Below are 11,350 nucleotides of genomic sequence, written 5' to 3'. Positions count from 1 at the left end.
AAAAAAAAAAAAAAAAAAAAAAAAAAAAATTCCAACCACTGATCAGAGATAGGAATAAAAGATACTTGCAGAAGAGTGTGGTGTTCATGTTATCTTTAGCCAAAGATTGTTTCAGGATTCATTGGCATTAGCTTTGTGGAGAACTCTAGTACAAGTATGCCGCTGTCACTCTTTTTAAAGCATTTTCTTGTTTCCCCTTGCACAGAGTAGGTTTAGCCAAGCAGATAGTAAAAAAAAACCAAGGGAATCCAGGTACCTGTGGGTTTCCAATCTTGTTAACGATAGTAGAGTTCAGGCATTATTAACAGCAGTGTTAAATTTTTGGAAAATTTCCCCAGTGGAAATGCAGTTCATGTGGTAAGTGAATTTATCCTGAGCAGCATGGTAAAAATGAAAGTCATGGTTGTTAAAAAGGAAAAGCTGAATTTTTTAGTCACTGAGTATTTGCTCATTCAGTCAGTACTGGTTGTAATTAACTCAGTAGGTGATGCTGGGTAAAGCTGTTGTACTTCCATGAGGACTAATTGCTGTTGAGTAATGATTGACAGGACATGGTAAATTGGTAGCAAGCTGCAAAGGCCTCAGAGCTTAGCAGTGCCCCAAGGCCACCACTTTCATTATATGAACTGGTGCAGTATGCCTGAGCTGGTCCCATTGTGCCAGCAACAAGGACTGTCATGCACTAAGGAGGAAAACTGGTGCTGGCAGTTATCGGTTCAGGACCAGACTGAAGAGTAGGAACAGATAGCTTAATTAAATGATAAGTTTCTAGGTCAAGTAATAAGGATCCTTTTTGGTGATCTGTTTTATTCAGTCAGCTGCATAGTTGTGAGAGAACTCTCCCAGATATATAGTTAGTCCAATAAGAGAGATCACCAAAAACATCCTTGCCTCTCATCTCTTTCATGGACTATCACAGCTACAATAATGCTCCAACTCTACTAGATCAAGTGCACACATTCTAGATTTCAGAGGGAACCTTAGGATGAAGTATAGGAAAGCCAAGTTTTTCAAGGTAATTTGGTGTCTAGTGGGAATTTAAAAATTGGCTAACTCTGGTTTGAAATTAACAGCCAAAAACACTTGCCCTATTGCAGTCCCTAAGGTCAGCCAAGAGTAATCTCTTGCAAGCATCATCCCTGCCTGGCTGAGTGCACTTGGTGAAAATGCATGGGAAGTTGTTCTTAGGAGTTGCTTTTCAGTCCTGGATCATCTTTCCCCTTGAGGCCCAGCAGAACTGGAGACTAGGAGTGTTTTAAGATCCTCCTACTTGGGCAGGTACTTATTAGCAAGCAAAGCTGGACTGAGGTATTATTTATGAGGTGTCTGTTTTATTTGATATTCTACTTTTTAAAGTTGTTTTGTTCTCTTGTTTGTTCTTCTGTTCTATAATTTATTCTGTTCTTTACTGTAAGCCCTAAGCCTTTGTTGGGAAGGGCAGCATATAAATGGAATGAATAAATGAACAAATAAATAAAATGAGTAGTGTAATGAACCATGTCAGATAGCATATTGTTACTGTTCAGTACATTCCTAGCTTCATCTCTGACTGTCAGGGAAGTGCATGTAAGAAGAGTTGCTGAACTTAAACTCGCTTTCACTACTTTTGTAGGATGCTCAAAAAAAAAAAAAAAAAAAAGTAATTCCTTACATGGCCAGTTGGCCAAGGCATGCATTATTTCTATCAACAGCTGATAGGTATTGACTAAATCCATAGCCTCTCAGACAAGTCACTGAAATCCTTCATTTCTCTGTGGACTTTTAGTTTTGCTCAGCCAATTGAAAATGCAGCTTTCTGCATGTGAGTTACCATGTTGAAGCTAAATTACTGATCAAATACTGTCCCGACAAATGAATTCTAGGTTGGTGTTTGGAGATCTTGTAAGGCTGGGTTCTTGGTTACTTTTACTTAAAAGAAAGTTTTGTGTCCCAGGCTGTGAGAGTGTGACAGGGGACAAACTCAAGGCCAGAACCCAAAGCTGCCCGCCCACCTGCCTAGGGCAGTCTGCCTTGACTCGTCTGCCATGACTTGATTGTTAACTTGATTTAGTAAGTGGGAGGCTGCCCATTACTTGCCCCAATGCCAGGGGGCACTATCCACATCTCTGAACCTTTCCTATACTGCGGCCCATGCCTCGCAGATGGCATCCTGATTATGATTGCTCCGCAGCATGAGACTGGACCAAACTCGGTCCATAGTTGGGCTCCATTCATTCTGACATTCATTTCACCCCCTCCCCCCACAAGAGGCCTCTTGCACTCCGCCCCCTTTCACAGAGGCCTCTGACATATTGCTCATTACTGGACCACACTCTACTGCCCTTGCTCCTCTTGAGTGGCCCCTCTTGGGCCATCAGGCTTTGCTACCTGCACACTGGCCCTACCATGCAGTCCTTCAGTTCCCAGGAGTTCCTCTACCCTACGTGGCCCAGCCTTGTGCCAAACTCTGGGCTGATTCTGCCCCAAGCTTCTCACTGGGCAACTGCTCTGATGCTCACACTTCTGGGGCTGTCCTGCAAGCTGCTTTTGCAGCCCTATGCAGTATGCCTCTGGTGCAGTCCTTCAAACCACTCTCACAGCCCTAGTCTGCACCCCAACACACTCAGTCCTTCAGGTGTCCCTTATAGCACCCTACTCTGAGCGGGTCCTCATACTATACTCCACAAGCTACCCCTTCTGGGGTCTCTGGGATCTCACATCCCTGCTGGGCTCAGGTTTCTCACTACTAACACATCTGGCCTGCCTTGCTACTCGTGCTCACACCATTACTCACCAGATGGTGGGAGCTGGGGTTAAGGCACCCCTACCTGCCTTCCACCAAGGAGGTTCATGGTCCTGGCAATTCTTGGGGGCTTCCCCACCACCAGGAGCCCCACCAGGCCTCCCTACCCTGGCAGGGTGTAGTTTTAGATCATGCCCAGGATCAGGAGCCTCCAAACCATGGCTCCTACTCTTACTTCCAGGATGCAAGCAGCCAACTGCTGGCCCTGCCTGGCTGGCCTATGTTTGAAAATGGCCTCCCTCTTCAGGCACCTACCAGTTGCCTGCCTCAGCCCTTAAAGTGGCAAGCACCTGAAGGTGCACTACCACAGCAAGCCTGATATTGAAGTGCTGAAGTACCACCATTATTGAACATTTTTGTAGTACTTAAGCACTTACTCGCTCTTAAGCTGTCAACTTTCTGTCCATGCTGGCTTGGGCCTGACTGTAATTCTCAAGAGATTCTGTACGCATCTTCCAAAACCCTGATCAAGAAGGGATTTCTTTAGGAGAGCATTAACCAGAATGCAGTCAAATGAGTATAATAGTGTTATGAGGCAGTAATACTAAAATTTCAAAATGGTTATACTCAGAGTGAATCTTTGATTGCGTTTTTAATAGCTATCATACTTATAGTTTTTAAATGTGATACTTTCTGGCTGATGCAGTAATTAGACGGTAATGAGCAGTGACTCAGGAAAGCATTTGATCCAAGCAACTAGGCTCTGTCTTCTTGGGTTATTGAATGTGAGCCCTCTGGTCTACTTTAGAGCTAGGACTCTCTTCTCTCTTTGTCCGAATCAATGCTAAATTTCATTTACATTTGATTCAATAGTAAAAGTTTTATTAAACTCAATTCCTCCTTTCTTACCCAGCAGTTAATAGAGTCAGGTGAATGTGTGAGGTATAAGGTGAAAACTAAGAGGGGGCTGGATGATGGATGACAAGGAAGTGAAAGGAGCAACTAAAGAAATGTGTATATGTTTGAGTTTCTCTGTATCAGTCTTTACTACACAGGCTGTGTGGGTGGTATGTACTTTTCTACCTCTGATACCTGAAAAGAGTAGTCAAAGTTGGAACAAGTTGCTTAACTAAATAGCAACAAGCTGTATAATGAGATAGTGTGCATTCCAGAGTTCAGAGGGAACTTCAGAAATGAAGCATTTGAAGGCTTGAATTTTAAAGGTATTGAGGTGTCTACTAGCATTTACAAAAATACCTAAGCATCTAACTTCCAAAGAAATACCAAATGTAGATCAAACAAGGGAAAGTGCTTAAGGTGAATAGTATGCTTTCACTCAAAATGTTAAAGTCTTTGTAATTTGAAAATTCATGCAGGAAACATACAGTAAATATGGCTAGTTCAGATTTTCAAAGAAATCCAAAGGTTTCAGATGCTTATAACCAGAGACCTGGGTTTTACATTTGGTGTGGAAAAACGTGGATTTTCTCTTTTAAAGGAAAAAATGCAGGAAACTTCAGGTTTCCCCTTGCAGGCTGCTTGGGGCTGGGGGTTGTTGTGGGCAGGAGGTGAGATTTCTCTGTATCCTATCTCTGCCCTTCAGTGTATATACAGTTCCCCCAGCTTGGTATCACCTGCAGGCTTGCGGAGGGTGCACTCCATCCCATCTTCCAGGCCATTGATGAAGATATAGAACAAACCAGTCTCCAGACTGACCCCTGGGGCACTTCACTTTATACAGGGTGCCAACTAGACTTCAAGTAATTGATTACTACCCTGATGATCAAGCCAGGTTTCTATCTACCATATAGTCTCTTCATCCAGCTCATAGTTCCTTAGCTTGCCTTAGAGAATTTTGTTTGAAATGTTATCAAAAGTCTTGCTAAAGTCAAGGTATATCTCATCCACTGCTCCCCCTATATCCACAGAGCCAGGTATCTCGTCTGAGAAGGCAGTTGGCTGGGATGATCTAGTTTGGCTTTTGATGATCTAGTTGGGGCTGGTCCTGCTTTGAGCAGAGGGCTGAACTTGATCAGAGGTTCCCAACCAAGAGGCCATGGCCCGGTACAGGGCCATGGTAGGTTGGCTGTTGGGTCATGGCACGAGCCCCCTGCTCTAACCCCTGTCTGTCTGCCTGAGCACAAAGCTTCCGGGGTCACAGCTGAGCTTCTGGGGTTAAGGCCAGGCAATGGGGAAGCCCTGGGAGGGAAGTAGCCGGCTCCATGTGCCCTGTCCTGCTCCTGCTGGGCTGTGATTAAAAAAAAAAAAAGTTTGGGAACCACTGGACTAGATGATCTCATGAGGTCCCTTCCAACCCTAACTTTCTATGATTTTATGATTCAGCCAGGTTGATCAGGCATGACTTACCCTTGGTGGGTGCGTCCACGCATGCGTGGATGTTTGGTTCCCTAGGGACAAGTAGTGGCGGTGCACCTTATGCCGCTGCTACCTGTCCCCGGGGAATGCCTGTGCCATGTGCACTTTGGTACACAGCAAGTTGCCCCGGGTGGGGTAGGGGAGGTTGGGGACAGCACTGTGCTCCTGATGAATCCATGCTATCTGTTCCTAACTACCTTCTCTTCCAAGTGCTTAGAAATGCATGTTCTTGAGGACATGTTCCCTGATTTTTTCAGGGACTGAGTGGAGGCTGACTGGTCTTTAGTTCCCTGGATCCTTCTTCCCTTTCTTAAAGATGGGTACTACATTTGCCCTTTTCCAATCATCCAGGACCTCTCCCAATTGCCAGGAGTTTTCAAAGATAATAACTAGTGGTTCCGCAGTCACATTGGCCAACTCCCTCAGCAACCTCGGGTGCATCCCATCCGGTGCTATGGACTTGTACATGTCCTTCTTTTCTGAATAGTTCCTAACTTGTTTGCCCATCACTGTAGTTACTCACCTCCCTGTCACTGTAGCTACTCACCTCCTCCCCAAACTGTGCTGCCTGGTGCAGTAGTCTGGGAGTTGACCTTGCCTGTGAAGACTGAGGTGAAAAAGGCATTGAGTACTACATCCTTTTATGCATGATCTCTCACTAGGTTGCCTCCCCCATTTAGTAAGGAACCCATACTTTCCCTGACCTTTCTCTTGTTGCTGAAGTCAAGAGGAAGTCATCTGCTCCATCTTTCTGTATGGGTCATGTCTTCTTTTGCTAGCACATTAGGGTAAGTATAGCTCAGGAAGAGACCACTGAAATGTCTTCCTCCTTGTACAGGAACAGGATTGTTACATTCAGTCGCACCTCTGCAAACCCACTGAAGGCAACAGTGTTCACTTGGGTGTTGCTGAGGGCTAAGAGTGTCTTGTAGAATCTCTGTGACCTTTGGGAATGTGGTAAAAGGAAATTCCGTAGGTTTAAACCTGATACTTCAGTGTTGTAGGATATGGCTTCTGTTGTGTAAAGAATGTTTTACACAGAATGGTATTTAACCTTTGCTCTAATATTCAACTAGACAGATGAGTCTTCAGGTTTCTTTCCAAGCAAACTTAACTGAGTTCTTAAATGCCTGGGTACAGAATATAAAAAAATACAAACCCATCCTTTCCATGTTCATTTTGTGGGGGTTTTATTAATTTTTTTTCATTTAAGATTTGTTTTGATTATAAACAATTCTAGGCCCTCTTTTTTTTTTTTTTTCCTTCCTGGAAAAATTAAAAATAAATTGTCCTTTGTGAGGCAGTTCTGAACCATGGAGAATGAAAAGCAGAGGCTCTGTGGGCCTTAGGTTAATGAACAGAATTCAGAATGAAATTGAAGAGAGCAGGATCCTGTGGCGGCACAGTAAGGGGTGCTACTACACAGAGCCACCTGCCTCACTGCGCCAGGCCCAAAACCATGCTTTGGGAGTCTCCCCTGGGAGCCTATGGCCAGCCGTCCCCCTTCCTGGAGAACACCCACAAGCCTGGGGTAATGTTGCCACCACCTGGGCACTGGTCTCTACTAGGGCCCTATGCAGCCCAGGGCGCACAGTCCCTGCAAACCTTGGGGGTGCTTTGCCCACAGTAATATCTCAGAGTGCTTCTTTCAGCCTGAAGCATTCAGAGATAGCACTCAGCACCAGAGGAAAATAAAAAGCCAAGCCCAACTTAGCTGGCCCAGCAAACAGAGCAAAAAACAGGCCTCCTTCTCCTCTCAGGAATTCACAGCCAGGCACACAATAACCCGATACCTTTATTGATCGGAGGGGGGAGGGGGTAGAACAAAGGAGTCAGAATACACTTTGAGCAAATGTAATCAGTCAGGGTCTTACACAGTTGTGGACATAATAGTCCTTTTAAAACACATTTGCCTAGACATAAATCTTAACTCCTTGCTAATTTCCAAGTTTTTACTTACAGGTATTCGTTCAGGCAGCAGCCGGGAGGTACTTTGCTTGTGGCTTTTCAAAATGCCCACCAAAGGAAGCTCCCCACTCCCCTCAGGAATTTATCTGGCTAGGTCACCCGGTCAACCAGCCTGAACCAAATAGCAAGCAAGGGAAAGAAAGAGGGGTACTTCTGGGCTGACCGAAGGGAGGGGCAGAGAGAGGGGGATTTCTTCATAGATCCTAGCCCCTGCTCTATTGTGGAGGCCTACTAGGAAACTTTAAACAATTTATATTACTACTTTGTGTTTTGGTTTCCCTAAGGATAAAGTAGGGATAAGGATACTTGTCTTGCTTGTAATGCTTTGAGGTCAGTGGATGATGAGTTCTGTGTAAGATGATGTTTTCTTCTATCTGGCTATTCCCCTGTTTCTATCAAAAGTTTGAGCAGTTGTAAGAAAAATGAAAATGCATGCAGGACTTAAGATCCAATTGCTTATTTTTCTTTCATGTGTTACACTTAATTTACCTTACATTTTCACTGCTCTCAGATTTACCTGATATTTTTTTAACTGTGGCCAAAATTTTCAGATGTAGGTTTTTAAGGTTTGACACCTAAATGCACTAGAACAGGTTTCCTGAGGTTCTGACCTTCCATTGTACGCAGGGAACACTTGGAGCTTGACTTCACTGAAACTGAATCATTTTCTCTTTGGTGGCCAGCTATGGGTTTGTTTGGTCTCACTGTGAAACTTTTGTCCTGTTTAAATGCCAAGCAGTATCAGTATAACAGTTGTTGTTTTTTATTCCCTTTGTCTTAGTTTGGAGTGGTGGGATAACATCTTAACTTATGTGATGTTTTGTATATTTTTGCCTCTTTCAGAAATACCCGGATGAAGCTACAGGCAGCATTTTAACTATACTTTTGCTGATGTGCCTTTTCCTAGGTGGATTAAGTTTGAAGAAAAAGTGGAAGAAGGTGGAGAGAGATGGAGTAAACCCCATGTTGCTACATTGTCCTTGCACAGCTTGTTTGAACTGAGGACATGTATAGAGAAGGGATCTATCATGCTGGATATGGAGGCCTCAACTCTCCCTCAGGTGGTGGGTAAGTAAGCTTTGTGGGATGTACGTTCTTCATCATGGCCTTGTTAATGGTTCCCCGTCAAAGTGAGCAAATAAGTGTTGTTGGTTTTGGTCAAAATACAAAAGCTTACTTTTACCACAAGCTTTCTGACATGAGACCTGGACTGGATGGGCCAGAAAATGCAAAGGCTGTGTGGACTGACCTAACTTTAAGGCATTTTGAAAGAAGAGGAAGATTTGCTGCTTGGGAGCAATTTTGATTTAACTGTTACATCTGTCTACTCCTATAGGAGTGTAACAAGCGGGTGTCCCAGGGTTGGTCAAATTATTGGCCCTCCCACATGTCTTGGGGCTAACTGCCTGCCTACCTCTCCTGCCATGCCTTGATGATACTGATTGGAAGATGATAACCAGGCGGGAGGATTTACTTGCCCTGTTGCCAGTGGCCTATGTACACGGCTCCAACCTTGCCTATACTCTGTCCCATGCCTCACAGATGGCATCCATATCTCTCCAGTGCTTCACATTGGATCCCACTCCCACGCCCTCACACTGGGACCCTCACTCCAGCGCCACATGTCTGGACTCTCACTCCTGTGCCCTCACACTGGAGCTTGCAGTCCCCATGCCCTCACACTGGGACTCTTGATCCTTGTGCCCTTACACTGGTATTTAAAATCACGTACTCAAGGTTTCCAGCCCCTACCAACTCAGGGCTCCTAGCCCCTACATTTTCCCCAGGCCCTGTGCCCAGTTCAGGACCCTCTTGGTCCCCTCATGCCCCATTATGGGCCTCAATCCCCATATGCCCCACACTAGGCGTCTCAATATCCCCACGCTCATCCCCTGTCTGATGCTGGGCCTTAATCCCCTTATCCCTTTGACCCAGGAGCTTCACACATAGCTCCCCAGTAGGGTCTCACCCCCCCGGAGCCTCACATCTGGCTCCTTAATGCATTTGGGACTTGCAGTGAGCCTAGAAGCTGCCTCAGGTCCCTTCCTGACTTGGGCCCTGCCTCAGGATTCACTGTGAACCTGGAATCCTGCCTTGTTCTTTGGGCTGTGCTCCCCTAGCCTTTCCCCTCCACAGGGTCACCCATGCTCTGTTAGAAGTAGTTAAAGTGTTAATGGTTTTGGTGCACTTATACTGCTATTGAAGTGGGCAGACAAACATGTTATCAGAAAATGTTTTATTAGTGTAATTTAATATCATTATAGTTATTACATCTGTCCACATCCAAAGTCTTTCACCTCTAACATGCAACCTGCTCAGTCTGGTTGTTGCTGAAAGTCATTGCCATCTAATGTCTGTTCGTAGCCAGTGTAGAATGAGATGCTGTTGTAAGTCTGTTTTTTATTAAACAGGCACATCATAGGAATGGCTACTAGCTTGCTTTGGGAAGGCATTTCCTTGCTGGTACCATGTCACTTTTCAGGAAATCTTAATCTTTAGATTTAGGCTACTTTTTCAAGCACCTCAGAATTTATAATCTACTAAGACAGGTTTGCCCTTCAAGACCACAAAAATTGGAATTTAGTGTTGGGTGAGAATAAGGGGAAGAAGTACCATGAATACGTTTTCAGTATTAAATAAAATCAAAATATTGTGACCAGCTTAGTAGTTGGTCTGTAAAAGGTAAAAAGCTCTTGAAATGGGAGAACTTTATGATCATGTCACTAAACCCTATTCTACTTTTTAAAAACACGTTCAATATTTGAAAAAATGTTTATAGATTCTATTTGAACTACAGTGACTTTAGAAGGTGGGAAACACTTTACTGGAAGAGATTTAACTGAAACAGTCCATTCATTTTCAGAGCCCATAGAAATCTCACTTTTCTTTAAAAATCTGCTAACCATAAGAGAGAAAAAGCAGGATGTAGGAGGACTGAAGCTGAAGAAAGATGAGAGAAGGGAAACAAGGACATACTAAGGAAAAAGAAATACACTTTTAGCATCTGAACCATGGGTAGGGGGAAGAGCAGAATTCGTTTCAGTGACAGTCATGCTTACCTTGTGCTAGCTTACACATGTAGGTTCTGTGGTGACTGACTTCTTAAGTAATTTAAGATAACTAGTTAGATATTCATTTGGAGCCTATTGGCTTGTGTGTATGTGTATGCTATTTTTGACCTGCTGCTCACAAACAGGGAAGAATTGATGGGGAATGTAGCAGTGTATGGCAACTTGGGTGGCCATGACCACAGGATGATAGAGTTCAGGATCCTGAGGAAAGGAAGGAAAAAAACCAGAGTATGGACCCTGGACTTTGAAAAGGAGACTTTGACTCACTTGGGGAAGTTGTGGGCAGGATCCCCTGGGAGGCCAGTCTGATGGGGTGAGGAGTCCAAGAGAGTTAGCTATACTTTAAAGAAACGTCACTGAGGGTGTAGGAACAAACCAGCCCAATGTCCAGGAAGACTAGCAAGTATGGCAGGAGACCAGCTTGGCTTATCAGGGAACTCTTCAGTAAGCTAAAACACAAAAAGGAAGTTTATTAGCAGTGTAAACTTGGACAAACAACTAGGGAGGAGTATAAAAGTATTGCTCAGGCATGCAGGGATGAAATCATAGAACATTAGGATTGGAAGGGACCTCAGGAGGTCATCTAGTCCAACCCCCTGCTCAAAGCAAGGCCATCCCCACTAGATAATTCCAACCAAAGCTTCGTCTAGCTAGGTCTTAGAAAGCTGAAAGGATGGAGATTCCACCACCTCTCTAGGTAATTTGTTCCAGTACTTTACCACCCTCCTAATAAGAGAGTTTTTTTTCTAATATCCAACCTAAACCTCCCTTGCCACAACTTGAGACCATTACTCCTTATTCTGTCACTCAGGGAGGCCAGGAAGTCCAAAGCACAATTGGAACTGCAACTAGCAAGGGACATGAAGGGTAATGAGAAGGGTTTCTACAAGTATGTCAGCAACAAGAGGAGGATCAGGAAAAGTATGGGTCCTTTACTAAATGTGAGAGGCAACTCAGTGACAGATGATGCTGAAAAAGCTGAAGCATGGAATGCCTTTTTCACCTCAGTCTTCAGAGGCAAGTTCAGCTCCCAGTCTACTGCACCAGGCAGCACAGTTTGGAGAAGGTGAGCAACCAACAGTGGCAAAAGAACAGGTTAGGCCAGAGATGGGTAACCCCCAGCATGTGTGCCATAGCGTGGCATGCAAAGGCATTTTGCTTGGCACCCATGCCTTGGGGCAGACTGCGGGGGAGCTATGAGAGGCCCAATCCT

The 11,350-nt window shown here is 44.5% G+C and overlaps 1 protein-coding gene across 3 annotated transcripts in view; it reads left to right on the top strand.

The window, feature by feature from the left end:
* The window catches only part of SLC4A4 (solute carrier family 4 member 4), a 363,621-nt gene that overhangs the window by 155,552 nt on the left and 196,719 nt on the right, over positions 1-11,350 (top strand). For all 3 annotated transcript variants that reach the window (XM_019516767.1, XM_019516766.1, XM_019516765.1), the window contains exon 4: positions 7,974-8,134. In XM_019516767.1, coding sequence (XP_019372312.1) covers positions 7,974-8,134 — 161 coding nt within the window. The remainder of the gene's footprint in view (positions 1-7,973; positions 8,135-11,350) is intronic.

The sequence above is a fragment of the Gavialis gangeticus genome, unplaced genomic scaffold (genome assembly GCF_001723915.1).
Source record: "Gavialis gangeticus isolate Ggan-Ray unplaced genomic scaffold, GavGan_comp1, whole genome shotgun sequence".
NCBI classification, from domain to species: Eukaryota; Metazoa; Chordata; order Crocodylia; family Gavialidae; genus Gavialis; species Gavialis gangeticus.
The sequence above is the reverse complement of the archived record's forward strand: the minus strand, read 5'-3'. Positions and strand labels throughout refer to the sequence as shown.